Source organism: Dama dama, chromosome 5 (assembly GCF_033118175.1).
Source record: "Dama dama isolate Ldn47 chromosome 5, ASM3311817v1, whole genome shotgun sequence".
In the NCBI taxonomy this organism is placed as follows: Eukaryota; Metazoa; Chordata; class Mammalia; order Artiodactyla; family Cervidae; genus Dama; species Dama dama.
The window spans coordinates 14,869,366-14,884,962 of NC_083685.1; the positions used below are offsets into that span (position 1 = coordinate 14,869,366).

Genomic DNA, 15,597 nt, shown 5'->3' on the forward strand with positions numbered 1-15,597 from the left:
AAAACAATCCAGTTTTTTAAAGTGTCAAACCGTGTTGGACTTATTCTTCTCATTCAGTCTTTTACACAGGGCCTGCTATGTGCCAGGTATGTACCGTTCTAGACAGTGAGCACAGCAGTGAACAAAACAGAAACCCCATTCCCCCCACCTTTTAGAAAGCTTTAAAATTATGTGCAGTAAATACAGCATTGAATATAGAGTATATCGGGTGGTGGTAAGTGCTGTGGAGAAAAGAGACCAGCAGAGATGATGTTGGGGTTCCACTTCTAAGTGTTAGGAAGATGTCACAGAGAAGGGGACCATTCTGTTCAGACTGAAAGGAGGGAAGCAGGAAGCTGGACGGGTCTCTGGTAGAGGTGAATCACAGGTGCAAAGGCCCGGAGGTGAGTGCAGCTGTTGTGTTTGAGAATAGCAGGAAGGTCAGAGTTGGCTAGACTGTGGTAACTGAGTATCGGTCTCCCAGAGATGTGCATGTGCTCATCCTCAGACCTGTGATGAGAATGTGTTACCTTTTGTGGTAAAGGGACCTTTGCAGATATATGTTAAGGATCTTGACATTGAGTGATCTTGGATTATCCAGGTGAGTTCAGTGTAATTGCAAAGCTCCATAGCAGGAGGCAGGAGGTCCGCGAGAAGAGGAGATGCAATCTTTCTGGCTTTATGCCATGTTTCTGGCTTTGAAAATGGAGGAAGGGGCCCTAAGCCAAGGAATGTAGGTGGCCTCTCAAACCTGGAAGAGGTAAAGAAACAGACTGTTGCTTGAAACCTCCAGAAGGAATGCAACCTGGCTGCCAACACTTTTACTTTTTTACTGTTTTGTTTTTTGACTGGGCCATGCATCCTGTGGGGTCTTAGTTCCCTGACCCCTTGAACCCCTGCCCCCTGCAGTGGAAGCATGGAGCCCTCATCACTGGACAGCCAGGGAATTTCCCTAGCACCTTGATTTTAGACTTTTGGCCTCCAGAACTGTCAGAGAATAAATGTGTGTTATTTTAAGCCTTAAGTGTGGTAAGTTGTTAGAAGATCAGTAGAAAACTAATAGAGGACTAACACAGTTAGTAGACAGGGCTAAGAGAAGCAGAAAGAAAGAAAGTGGAGTCGCTCAGTCGTGTCCGACTCTTTGCCACCCCATGGACTGTAGCCTACCAGGTTCCTCTGTCCATGAGATTTTCCAGGCAAGGGTACTGGAGTGGGTTGCCATTTCCTTCTCCAGGGAAGAGAAGCTGAGATGTTCCCAACTCGAAAGGCACTTAATCTGTGGAACTTGAATAAAAGGAATTTGAACTTGGGTTCTGAATGAGATGGGAAGCCACTGAAGCGTTTTAATCCGAGGAGTGATAGGTCTGACCTATGTGTTAAAAGGGATCGTTTGGACTGCCAAGTGGAGAATACACTGGGGGACAAGACCTGCAGCAAGGAGACCAGTTTGAAGGCTGCCAGGAGCACACAGGGGGGCTTCCCGGGTGGCGCTAGTGGTGAAGAGTCTGCCTGCCAGTGCAGGAGATGCCAGAGTCTCTGGTTCGATCCTTGGGTTGGAAGATGGCCTGAAGTAACAAATGGCAACCTGCTTCCATACTCTTGACTGGAAGATTTCATGGACGGAGGAGCTAGAGTCCATGGGGTTGCAAAGAGTTGGACACAACTGAGCACACCTGTGCGCGCACACACACATGCGCACACACCCCCACAAGTGCTCATGATGTTTGGATCAGGACTGGCTGGTGAAAGTGGACAGTCAGGGTTGATGATGTGTTGGATGTGGGGAGGGAAAGAAGAGTCAACAGCACTCCAGGGTGTTTGGCCTGAGCAGCCGGGGGTGAGGTTGCCATTCCTGATGGAGGGGAAAGTGGTGGGATGAGCAAAGATCAGTGTTTGGATGTAAAGCTGCAGGTGAGTTCTGGGTTGCACTTAGGACTGAAGATGTAAATCTGGAAGCCGTCAGCACATGGATGATGTTTAAAGGCAGGAAACAGCTAGCTCACCAGGGACACGAGTGTAGACGGAGGAGGAGATTGGGAGATTGAGCCTGGTATACCACAGTGATTAGGTGATAAGCAGACTAAGAAGGTAGTACCTTTAAGGTGGGAAGAAAACCCAGCGTGCATAGTTTCTGAACCAAGGAAGAGAATTTTACAGGGAGGTGGAGGTGATCCAGTGTAATGAGTGGTACTGTGAGTCAGCCGAGAGGTGGATTGAAAAGTGTCTCCTGGATTTAGCAGCTGGACATCAGCAGTGCTCTCCCCAGGTAGACTTCGTACATCCTTGCTTGACTGGAACAATGACACTTTCCCCTGTCGTGGGCCCCACTGGTAACCTTAATCCTGGCAGAGTTAATAAGCTAGTTTTTGAGCCAAGGGCTTTTTTTTTTTTTTAAATGCTACAATTCATAGTGGTGCTATAAAGCAAAATGCTGGAGACACTTTTATTAGCAAATTCTTGCAGCTGAGGCTCACTCAGTGGGGCTTTTACTGGGCAGGGCCAGTCCAATCTCAGTGTATTAAAGAAAGACCATTAGGCCTTTGGAAAATGCAGACTTGTAAACTTTCTAGATTTAATGTAACTTAAGAAATCAAAACAATTAGATTTCCTTTTGGTGAGACTCTAAAATTTACTTGTGAAAGTTTAACTAGGTCTTTTTCTTGTTGATTTTTTTTCCCCTTTCAGGCTTAAAAGAAATTCTTAAAGCCTGTCATCTTTGTTCTCCTTTAAAGAACAATAAAAAGGCAGCCCTCCCTTTACAGTTTGCTAAAGAAATTGTTGGCATGTTTCTGTGTTTAATACCTAATTGTAAGTACAATCCTGATCCCTTTTTGGAAGTTATTCTCACCTCTAATCTTTTATAAATCCCTCAAAGAGCTTTACTGTTTGTTATCCAGGGTTTAAACTTTATCCTGAATATTATTTTCTATAAAAGAAGTCCTGTGGTTTGGGGGTTAGTGGTGGGATGATGCACTGAAACATCAACTTTTTATCCTAGGGTTTTCATCCCATAACCCTGTTGTACAGATTTTAGATTGTGTTATTTAAGACTACTTGGCGTTTTCTTTGAAGCTGATACATATAAAAAAAGTTTTCGGCTCCCAACTTTTATAAGGCCTGACATATTTGAGAGCTCTTGAAAGTCTGTGAGAAGTTTCTCCGTTTTAAAGTGGCCGACCTTTGTACAGTTTAGTACTGGTAGAACCTCATCTAGAATGTTGAGTTTAATTGGGATATTCTATTTTGTAATCAGTGAGCGCTGAATTTGGATTCTCCTGAGACGCTGATGATTCCCTGGCTCCATCTAACGAAGTGCAGCCTTGTGGCTAATTTCTAAACTCCAGAATTACAAAGATTACCCCCGGCTCAGGGCTAGTCTTGTGATTCAGCCTAACTCTGAAGGCGGAGACTGGAACTTTTCTTTCTAGCTTCCCCAGCCATGGGGAGGTGGGCCCCAATCTGGGCACCTCTGTGGGGTGTTACCTACCTGCAAAAGGTGTCAGTTAGGCAGGTTAAGATGGAAAGTGGATGAGAATTGCTGGCCTTAGTGCCTGTTGTGTGGTGAGTGCCCAGCATGTGTTTTAATCTATTGACTGATAACGCATATCAGCATTCTCTAAGGTGCCTTCTGGAGGGCACTAGGCTTTCGAGACACTCCTTGTTAGGAAAATTCAGGAGCCAGATATGTTTGAGAAACACAGCTTCTTATATCTCCTCCTTAGAGATAGGCAGCACATGTCAATGTAGTAAAAGCTCTGAGAAGTTCCCACAGTGAAGAGTCTTGCTTAGTTTTGTTTAAACCAGTGTTCTCCAAACTTGTGTGACTGTGGAATCCTTTTGATTTTTATTTATTTGTCTAATCTAGCTGTGCTGGGTCACATGGACTTTTCTCTGGTTGTGGAATATGGGCTTCTCTAGCTGCAGCTTGAGCCTTAGTTGCCCCTTGGCGTGTGGGATCTTAATTTCCTGACCAGGGATTGAACCCATGTCCTCTGCATTGCAAGGCAGATTTTTAACTACTGGACCTCAGGGAAGTCCTGAGAATCCTTTCCTAAAGTTAGAGAGCTGCTAGTCTACTGAATATGCTTTGGCAAGTGCTGTGTAGCATGTAGTGAAATAATGACTTAGTTACTGTGAGTCTCTCATCTGGTAGTTACATTTCATAATTTCTACAAGGTTTTACATTTTATAATTTTTACAAGAAAAAGGGCTGATGTATCCCACATATCAGAGTAAACTGCTCTGTGTTCAGTTTAGTTAGCTCTCTGTGCCTTTGAGAAACCATGAGGGTGTCTGTGTGTTCACCCTTATCTTATACTTTATTTAACCCTGAATTCCAGGAGCCTATGGGAGAAATACTGTGCTCTGGAGCTATTAGAGTTGTTGCCTACCTTCATTACAGCGGATGTTGGTCTGTCCCTGTCTGTTGTGCCTGATTGACTAGTGCTGAGACTCCCTTTGGCACAGACAGATGGACAGACACCACCCAGTGTCATAGACAGGCTCAGCTGTGGACCAGACGTGCCAAAAATAAAACCATGGTGTTCTTGCTAGTCAGAACTGGGACTCCAGTGTTATTGAGTCATTATTCTATTCTTTATTGCCTGACCACTTGTGATCAGATGAGGGTTTGTTTCCCCGATACCCTTATGGCTGAGATGGAGAGGTGTGGGATGACAGTGTGGTTACGTGGATTTGTAGCAGATGCTGTGGCCATGCCCAGGGTGGGCTGCTTAATGGATCCCTGTCAGCCAGGGAGGAGGGCTCTAGTGCTTTGCCACGGGCTCTGTCCTCAGCCCCATTCTGGTTAGTTTTTTTAAAATAATTAAGACATGAAGGCCCATAGACTACATTTTGCAGATGACTTATGTAAAGGGAAAGTATCATACATATAATGGATGAAAGAATTAAAACACAAAGATGAAATAAAATGCTGGGACTGGGTATGTGTGATGAGCTGAGTTTTAAAATGAATAGAAAGTTTAGAAAGCTAAGAATTTAAAACATGATAGTGTGAGAGTAAGAAATGGGGGCTTTTTTTTTTTCTTTAATTACAGTTGGTGTTTAAGAAGACTGAAGATTGATAAATACCAAATTGAGGTTACTGTTGGGGAGAAAAGGATGTGGACTCGGAGAGATACATAGGAGTTTTAAGCTTATTGGTAATATTTGTTAAGCAGAGTGGTGTGTCCATGGGTGTTTTTAATATATAACTTTGTCTGCCTTAAATATTTATTAAAATAAATGGACTCCAGAAGCTCTGAACTATGGGTTCTGCATTGTATCTTTAAGTGAAGTAGCGAATTAGCATCTGATAAAATCCTTCTGTTCATGGCACTTGAAAGTTGTGTATCTGGGGTATTGTTTAGTCGCAAGTACCACATTTGAAGAGGGACAATGCAGATGCATAAACATGAGAGTACGTTTCAGAGGTAATGAATATGGGAGCTAGTTCTGTGACAATTAGTTGAAGGAAATGTGTAGTAGTTTTAGACCAGTGAAGAAATGACTAAGGGGAAACGTGATGGCTGCCCTCAGTCACTTAAGGAACTCTTAGTATGTCTTTTTTGTTCCTCTTTTCAGATACTATTATCTTCTTTTGTGTTAGATGTTTTTCTAGCATACCATTCTAATTCTCTTGTTTCTTGTACAAGCCATATTTTGGAGTTATTTTCTTAATGGTTGCCCTAGGGGTTACAGTGAGCCTCATAAAATAATCTAGTTTTGACTAATACCAACTTAATTCCGATAGTACAACCAAAGTGCTCCAGAATAACTGTGTTCCCTCTCCTTTCTTTGTGCTATTATTGTGTACAAATTCTATCTTTATAAGCCCATCAGCAGTTTTAGGCTGTGTCTTTCTAATCAGATGGAAGGAAAGGGATGCAAGTAAAAGTACATTTATACTGTCTTTTATATTTACCTTTATGGTGATGTTTACTTGGAAAATAAAGTATATTTCCTTTCAGTTCAGCCTAAATGCCTGCCTTTAGGCAGTCAAAATATGGTATTTAGTATTTCTTGTAGGGCAAATCTACTCCAGATGAATTCTCTTATTTTCTGTTTATCTGGGAATATCTTAGTTTCTCCTTTTATTTTTGAAGGATCGTTTTGCTGGATATAGATTTGTTGATTGGCAGTCTCTTTTCAGCAGTTTGAATATGCTGTATGCCACTGCTTTCTGAGTTCCATGATTTCTGAGGAGAAGTATAGAGTACTTTATGAATGAGTCTTTTTTTTGTAGATCCTTTCAAGATTATGTCTCCAGCTTTCAACAGTTTAACTGTGTCTAGGTGTGAGTCTCTTTGAGTTTATTCTTCATGGTGTTTGCTGAGCTTCTTGGCTATGCAGATGAATGTTTTCCCTCAAATTTGGGGGAATTTTTGGCCTTAATTTCTTCAGGTATCCTTTCTACTCCTTTTTCTCTTTCCTTCCCTATATGGGACTCCTATAATGCCTATATTGGTCCACTCAGATGGTGTCTCATAGTTCTCTGAGGCTCTGTTAATTTTGTTAATTTTTTGTTCTTTTTCTTTCTCAGTATGAAAATCTTAATTGACCTTAAATTTTCCGATTCTTCTTCTAGCTCAAATCTATTGTTAAGCCCCTTTAGTGATTTTTTTTTTTGTTTGTTTCAGTTATTATACTTTTCAACTATAAAACTTCTATTTGGTTCTTTAAAAAAAAATTTCTATCTCTTTATCAATATTCTGTACTTTCTGAGACATTGTGCATATATGTTTGTTTATTTAGACATGCTTTCCTTTAGTATTTTGAACATATTTATAATGGGGTGTTCCACTCCCCAGGTTTTCCTTTTAAGTCTCTCGATCAGCCTCCTTTTAGCCCTAGTTGGTAGTGCCGTGTCAGGCAGCTGCACTGTTAAACAGTAGTCCCTTATTTTTTCTGACAAATGCCCTGGATATAGGGCAGAGTTAGATCTCAGTCAGATCAGATGAAGACAAGCCTTCAGAACAGAGCTTTCTAGCAAGCTGCCAGACAGGCCAAAGAGTGACAGTTTTCTGAGGATGGTACTTTTGGAGAGCTGTAAACCCATTTGGCCTCTCTGGGAGTTGCTAGACCTCTGGTTTTTATAGCTACTGTAGTTGGAGGCTGTTGGTTTTCAAGGCTACCATGGAGCTGGAGGACAAGGATCGGATTAATGCAAGTGAAAACAACACAAAGGTTGCTATTCTTACTAAGATTCAGCCGTTTTCCTTGAATAAATGCTCCTCGGAATATTATAAGCTTTTAGTTAATTTCTGGAGCTCTGAAAAAGTTGATTTTTGACAATTTTTGGCAGTATTCTTGTTGCTTATTTGGAGGAGCAGATTTTCAGCGATCTTCACTCTGTAGTTAGAAAGTTAACTCCCTAGCAGCACTTCATCAAGTGAGGCACCCTTGTGTAAAGAAGAGTCTGCCGGGCACATGCTGTGTGTTCTTTCTCACTGTGTCTCATGTTCTTTCTTATCTGAGTATTTGATGTCTTGGAGTAGCCCCAAGGGAGTGTTAGGGAGCGCAGGTTACTGAGAACCACTGGTCATGACTTTATTAGAAGTGAGGCTCAGCCTTTGGGTGGGCAGCAAGCAGAATCTGAGCAGACCTCAGATCATGTGGATCTGCTGCGTCAGTGTCTCATTTCACCAGCAGAGTCCATCCTTTACAATCTGCCCAACTTGGTACAGTAAATCTCATGATGAAGAAAATCCATCATTTCCCCAATTTAAGTTTGGAAGACAAAGCTCTTAACGGCTAAAACGGCCCTTTCCTCTGGATACTGTTGGGATTTGAAATCCAGTCCAGATATAGTGTTCATTTCTCTCTATCGAATCTTGTCATCCTAGTTAATAGCTTGCCCTTTCTGTTGAATATTTTTTATTTACACACTTAAAATCTGAGTTTTCACACATAAAATGAATTTGAATTTCTCACATGACCAGAAGTTTGGGTTATGGATATTGATTTTATCACAGCTTTTTATTTCAGAGGTCATCAGTGTCTAGCTCTATAAGATGGAAATACAAGTACCTATTAGTAAAAAGCAGAGATTCTGTTCTGAAAAGCTGTGTGTGATTTTGTATCTGTTAACATGTTAGTGTATATTTTTTGTCTTTTACATGCTTGTGTATTTTTCTCTTTGTATCTTGTATTTACATGTGTATGTATAAAATAATTTAACCAAATAGTCTAAAATGTGGCATTAGGTTGGTAGTACAGCAATTTTGAAATCTTTAAAGATAAAACTGGAAACATTTGCTTATATTTTTTTCGCCTCGGAGGATTTTGTTAATGAGACATTTTATACTGCCATAAACCCAGGGCAGTGATAAAGAAAGGTGTTGATTGATTTTTGGATGACAAGGGATGTCTCTAATTGCAGAACTTGATGTTTGTGTCACTTGGGCTGTTGTAGGTGAGCAAGACGTGGAAGGTGATTGCGGAGGACGAGGTGCTATGGTACAGGCTGTGCCAGCAGGAAGGCCACCTCCCCGAGAGCAGCATCTCCGATTATTCTTGCTGGAAGCTCATCTTCCAAGAGTGCCGAGCCAAGGAGCACATGTTGAGAACCAACTGGAAGGTAGGCAGTGGCCAGTACCATTACCTGCAGGGGAATTGCCTCCAGGGACCCAGGAATCCAAGCCCGGGATTAAACCCTGAGTCCCTCCAGTTTCAGCCTGAGGTTCACTGCTGAAAGCAGAGAGAAGGGTGTGGTGAGTGTCCCTGCAGCTGACAGTGACTTGTTGACCGTTAGAGTATCTGCCCTCATTTCCAGCCACCTATTTTGGGAGCATCCTTTGTCCTCCAGGAGAGGAGGTGAGCCTGAGGTGCTAGAAACCTCCCTCTGATGGTTGGGGTGTTTGGAGTGGTGTTCCATGCAGCCCCCTTTCACTGTTCCCTCTTCCCTGGATGGACCAACAAAGCATCACCTGAATACAAAAGAGGGGCTGAAAGTGCTCTTTCCAGTCAATGTGAGAGGGAGATTACTAAGCGTCTCTAAGTACTGTCTTCCCTTCCCTCACATAACCTATTGGCTTGCTTCCATAACGTTTATCACTTCAAAATCTCTACAGAAATATTAGATCACAGCTGCGCATTTGCCCAGTGAAGTGTTTCTGTAGAAATCATGTCAGGAGCAGTGTTTACATGGAGCTGTCCGAGGCACGAGGAGACGCTGGCCTGGTGGCCGTTTCTTCCCACTTGGGGGCTGGGTGTTCAGGTGGAGGGAAGGGACAGAACTGGATTCTCTGTTCCCCTCCTGTAAAAGTCAGTCCTGATAGACTTTGAGATGAACAAGCTTTTGCTCATTACTGATGGTGACATACTGCCTATGTGCACGTCTGTCCCCAGTCACCTCACAACCTGATTAGTCACCGTATTCTAGATCTGGGCAGTGTCACAGTTCCTAGCAAAGTAAATAAGAGCAGTGTTCCTTTAACTTGGCGCTTCTCGGCCCCGGCACTGGCACCATCTGGGGCCAGATCCTTTTTAGTGAGGGCTGTCCTGGGCATTGCAGGATCTTCTGCTTCTGCGGCATCTCCAGCTTCTCCCCAGTACAGGCCAGAAACCATTCCCTTCCTTCCCCCAGCATCACCCCTGGTTGAGAGCCACCCTTCCAAAGAGAATTAGCACAGCTGTCCTTAGACCACAAAGACACCGCCACTAAATAAAAGTCCCGCTGCCCCGCCATATGCATCCAGACCAGGTGGAGGCCTCCTCTTCCCCTTTTGCTTCGTTCGGTCTGTGTGAAGGACATAAGTGAGAGCAAACCTGCTGAGACAGGCTGGAGATAGGAAAGCCAAGGGTCTAACCCTGGCAGGAGGGGCCATAATTTAAGGAACGCTTGAGAGGAGTGTGTTCTGTCCCGGAAGGAGGGATGCTTTTGAGAGTTGTGAGCACAAGAGCTGGAGATACTCCAGGTACCATGGCTCAAGTTCATAAATGTCAGATCCTAAGGGAGAACACAGCAGCTGAGTTCTTTGTTTGCTCCAGAGACAATGGGCACTCACCAGGTGCAGTTGGTAACCTGGCAGACTCCACCTGCCAGTGCAGGAGATGCAACAGACACAGATTCAATTCCTGGGTTGGAAAGATCCCCTGGAGAAGGAAATGACAACCCCCTCCAGTCTTCTTGTCTGGAGAATTCCATGGATAGAGGAGCCTGGTGGGCTACAGTCCATGGGGTCGCAAAAGAGTCGGACACAGCTGAGCACACACACCTACATGCACCAGAGACAATGAGGGAGGGAAGCAGGTATGCCCTCCTCATCCAGGCTGGAGGGGGCAGAAGTGAAGGTGTATAACGACCTGCCTCACAGCATCTGGAACTTAATGCCTGTGTACAGATTGCATACAGTTTAACTGAACATCTGTTTATTGTTTTTCTCTAACAAGCACAAAGCCATGTGTTTGGTAAGTGCTCAATAAGAGGTTGTTGCTTGAATGAACTGGAGTCAGACTGGAGGGAGGCTTCTCTTTGGAGCATCTTGGGCCCGCATCCTGCACTGTTACCTATAAGGACTACAGAGGTCAAGTGATGTCTCTTGCATTAACAGTAGTGATTCTGGAATGAAAGGAATCCTTATGAAAACATGAAAGGTAGCAGAGAGCAGGATGCCTTCCCTGTGGGTGCCTTTGCTTTCCCATCTCTAATGTGGAGCTGAGAGTAGCTGCGCTCTCCAGGCTGCAGTAAAGAGGACTGTCTAATGGTCCCTGACGCTCCTCCCACAGGACGTGGCCCGTGTCTGTGGCTCAGTTAGCCTTGACTTTGGCACACGGACGCTGTGATTTGGTGCTATTCTTGGTCATCCTCTGGATGGGTCGGGAAGGTGATCTGGTTTGACATCTCCTAGGTCAGTGTCTGGGGAAGCTCAGAAGGGACCCCAGGGTTCTCAGTACTTCACAGAGGGTGAACTGTACAAACTGACCTGGACTTCAGAGCAAGGGTGAAATGGTGTTCCTTTCCCTGATGTTTGCACACACTTGTTTCACAGTGGCTGCTAGGGTCTCTTCATCCAAAATACCATTGTGGGGCTGGAGCCCAGGACGAAGAGGAAGCCACGTGACAGAACTTCATGGAGGCCATGAGGGCACAGACCCTCTCCTTGGCTTTCACTGCCTGGTCTCTCGCTTGCTGTTCTTGTCACTTTGTCCGTGGCGCCTGCATGGATGGCTCTGCAGCCCCTCCCGTGTCTCCACCAGCAGGACAGCCCCTCCCGGACGTGTCCAGTGGAGTCCCTCAGCCTGGACCTAGGTCTCGAGTTCAGTGCAATCCCCGAGCGGGTCATCTCGCACAGCGTCTGGAGCTCAGCTGCTTAATAAATGTCGGTTTTAATGGAATGGATGTCATCATCTGTCTCCTAATAATAATATGGATAGTAATAGTAGCTACCATCTGTTGGAAACTTGTGTGCAAAGAACTGTCCTTGGCACTTACACTATTTCTGATCCTTATGCTGGTACAGCAAAGGTGAAGTTATGGATGGCTTGGTATTCTTTTTTTTTTAATTTTAGTATTGTTGACTTACAATATTGTGTTTCAGGTATATAGCAAAGTGATTCAGTTATGTATTTATATTTTTTGATGGCTTGATATTCTTGAATACCTTTATGCATGCTTGCTTTTTGGCTTAACTGTCCCACCCTTCCCAACATCCCACATGTAAATACTTTCTATACCTCCAGATTCCCTTTATTTTAAAAATAATTATTTGTGTATATTTTGAATCAATAAATAATCATGATACAATCAAAAGTCATCAAAGGGCATATACTGGAAAATACATCTTCCTCTTGCCTCTCTTCACCTACATCAGGAGCTACTGTGTTATGGGTTTTAGGGTTTCCTTTATATACCATTTCCATGAACCTCTGACCTCTCAATCAGAAATAATCTCTTCTCTCCTTCCCCCCCCAACCTGATTTTTATTTTGTTGTATATATGTTTTAATTTTATTCTGAGAGCACTTACAAGAGCTGTTACCAGGTAAAATAGCATTAACCACGTCCTCTCCATCAAACTAAACTTTTTACATACACTTTACGCACTTCTTCACCGGCAGCCTCTGTAGAGGGAAGTCGTTTGCTCCTGTAATCCCCGGGCAGGGGCGGGGGGTCAGTGTCTCACAGTCCGGCTGCATTCAGTGTGTGCGGCTCATAAATGCTAGGAGCTTAACATACTGGTTGTCGTCTGTGTCCTTTTGAGTCTCTTAACTGTGGACACAGTCCCTGCTGTAGATAACCCACCCTGGAATATAGGTGAGAGCGAAATGCGTTGTCTCCCTGCCATCCTGAGAGCAGTATAAACCGCACCCCTTTTCTCACGCAGAATCGCAAAGGCGCGGTGAGTGAGCTGGAACACATTCCCGACGCAGTTTTATGTGATGTGCACTCTCACGATGGCGTTGTCATTGCTGGGTAAGCGAAAACAGTTTTCCATTTAATACTCTTCATCCTGAAGTCTTTCACTTCTCACAGACCACCCTCTGCGTCTCAGCCACCGTATTCTACCTCTGGGAGCGCGTGCCTTCCCACTCACAGCCCGCGTGGAGACAAGACAGAGCCCCTGACTGCGTCCTCCAGTAGTCGAGGGTTCTGAAGCAAGTGGGGTGGGGCGGCTCTGTAATCCATTTGTCTCATATCTTTTGAGCTTTTAAATGACTCTTGTGGCATGTTATTATGTTAGATTTTCATTAAGGCCAACAGTTTGTTCTTTATGAAGACATAAAAAACTCAAGCAAGAATAATAAGTGTTGGCAGAATCAGGTCCTATTCTTGATTTCTCACTCTGAAGCCTTCGTTATGAGGAAGGGCTGTGGCCACACAGGTAATCTTCCTTCCCTACCACACAGTTCATATTGCAGTTAACTTGTCCTGAAATAGGTGTTTTATTACGTATCTATCTCCATTGCTGAGAAATTTAATTTTCGCTTCTGTGAATTTGGCTTCTATTCCAAAAAACCACTTTCATGAATTCTTCATGTTTTATCGGAGAGGTGTTTTTATGTGTTTCTTTAATGTATACTAAGGTGGTAATTTTCTTTTTGAATTAACAGTATGTCTTGAACTAGAGTCTCATGTTGTGTACCTAATGCTGTAGAGACCAGGACACTTAAACTTCTGGGACTGGATTGACTCTGAAGTGAGCCGCCCAAAAGAGGTTTCTCCTGGTTGGACAAACAGAAAGAAACCTTGGACTTAACAACATAGTCATAGGAGAGCCTTTTCCTTTTAAAGAAAACTCCTTCAGAAGCGTTGCTTGAAGAGTATAGTTTGAATTGAAATTTCAAAGAGTCAGATTATTTTAATATTTTCTGCTTTCATAGTGCCTTTGTAAAGGTACTTTGCTTTAAACAGGTTATGCCTTAGGAGCAACACTTTCCTTTAGCTTGTGTTTTCCTGACCGTGATTTCGAGGTTAATGCCCTTCTTGGGAGTGCCATAAAACAGTTAGAAACTTTTACAAAAATTGATGGACTAGAAATCTAGAATTCTGTCCATCCAATTATCAGTGTGGCACTAGGCTTCTGCCCCCATCAGCTAGGTGTGGGCCTGAGAGCTCATGCCAGGTACGGTCCTCTTCACCTGCTAATGCTGAGATTCCTTAGTAACCCCCAGAGGGACTGGGATCATTCTAGTTACAGGGGTCTTCTGGTTAGAGGCCTTTGAGAACAGACTGCTGAGATTGAACTGAAAGTCATAAAAGGAATTGAAATAAGGAAGATGACTCTCAAAAGCCAATTATGAATTTCTTATCTGGACGTGGACCTTACAAGAGGCAGCCTGGCCGTGAGTCCAGATCCCAGTCCTTCTTTTCCTGCCTCTCCGTTCCCCTGAGGCCTGCTCAGTGTCACGGATTTTGCCAGCACAAAGCACAGCGATGGCAGAGTTTTGTGGATCGATAAGATGAAACTTGATCTGTGGGTCAGAGAGGCTCCTCACAGCCCCTCTTTCTAAGAGAACCTTACGTTGATGGCCTAGCCTCAGATACTTCAGTCTTGCTTGTATATACAGCATCTTGTGTTTATCATTAAAATTTTATCTGGTGGTTACGATGCTTGTTTTCTGGGTCAGATCTTGAATCCCTTTTCATTTGAGAACAGTGGTGTTTGCGGTTACCTCATTCTCAATCAATGTTGTATTCACCAGGCTTTCTGCAGTTATGTATCTCCAAGGAGCTTCTTAAAGAGACAGTGGCTACCCCACCATTTCTTTCTCATTTACTTCTCTTGCATTTTTCCTATTTTTCTTCTTCCCTTCCTTCTTCTCTATTTTTTATGCAAGTGAAATCTGTTCAGAGGCTTAGTTTTATATATTTGCAGGTAACCTATGTTCCATGTTTGCATTTAAACCTGTTAATTATATAATTGAAGATTCTGTTGCAGAATCTTTTCCCAGCTTCTTCTCAGTTTTTCAGTCCTCTGTGTAGGTGTTCCTGGTTTGGAGTTGGATTGCTTAGACTTAGACTGATGTGTGTTACACATAAAGGTAGAGTTAACCCAGTCTTGGTTCTGCCTTAGTCTTCTTTTCACGCAGAACCAGGGTACCCATCAAATGCTTATTTGCTCATCAACTCTGAGACACTCGAGTCCCTGTCAAGTGAACAGGACATGGATAGTCTCTCACCTGAGGCTTGTTTTCCACCAGGGGAAACAGACATTATTCTCAAAGCTTTTGATCTTTCCCTCTTGTCGATGAGTGTTTGTTTGCCTTCCTATCTTGTGGATGATAATTCTCAATTACCTTTTCCTGATGCTTGGAACCCTTTGAAATTTGTTTCCAACCTTCCTTTTTCCTCATTACTCTTCCCAGGGTACCTTTGGTTTTTCTCCCCCCATACTGCCCTAGTTACCTCTGACCTTGTCTTTTTAAACTTGAGATGCAATTTACATACCATAAAATTCACCTTTTTAATTGTGTAAGTCAGTGATTTTTCCTACATTCATAAGGTTGTAAAACTGTCCACCATTATCTAATTCTTGAACATTTTCATCGCCTCCAGAAGAAACCCTGTCTCCATTTTTTATGGCCCAGCTCAAGTCTTGCTGCCGCCCACAACTTCCATGGCGCACTGGCCTATTGGCTCTCCCTGCCTCCAGGCCAGCATCTCCCCTTCTCATGCCTCCCAGGGAAGCGATTGTCTGCAGCTCATGGGGCAGCTAACCACATGGCTTTGAAGCCTCACCGAAACATTTTTGTCTTATGTTGTTATTTTATTTTTAAACTTTATAGTCATGTAAATTCCCATTTACAAATGTAAATTTGTAAGCATCTTTTAAAAGTAGAAGTGTTATATAATATTTCATTAAGCTCCCTGTAGTACTAATACATTTTTTTAATCTGAAGAATGTTAACACTTAATAGATTCCCTTCCCCCGATCTGTATACTACATGTTACGTGAGAAACTGGAGGAATTCCTGATTTCTTTTGTCTGTTCTGATTTCCTAGTTCTTTTCAACTTAGAATCACACAGTTTGAAACCTGGAAGGAACTTTAGAGATTCTGTTCTGAAATGCTCCTCCTGCATGAGGTCGTGGAGGCTTCCGAGGTCTGGGGAGTGGGGTTGACAAGCGTACCCCGCCCACCCCGCTGTGGTTCTGCAGGGACACGTGAGAGCCTGGC

General features: G+C 43.4%; 1 protein-coding gene across 2 annotated transcripts in view; it reads left to right on the forward strand.

The window, feature by feature from the left end:
• The window catches only part of FBXW8 (F-box and WD repeat domain containing 8), a 110,230-nt gene that overhangs the window by 21,970 nt on the left and 72,663 nt on the right, over window positions 1-15,597 (forward strand). For both annotated transcript variants that reach the window (XM_061141864.1, XM_061141865.1), the window contains exons 3-4: window positions 8,393-8,557; window positions 12,305-12,393. In XM_061141864.1, the coding sequence (XP_060997847.1) occupies window positions 8,393-8,557; window positions 12,305-12,393 (254 nt within the window). The remainder of the gene's footprint in view (window positions 1-8,392; window positions 8,558-12,304; window positions 12,394-15,597) is intronic.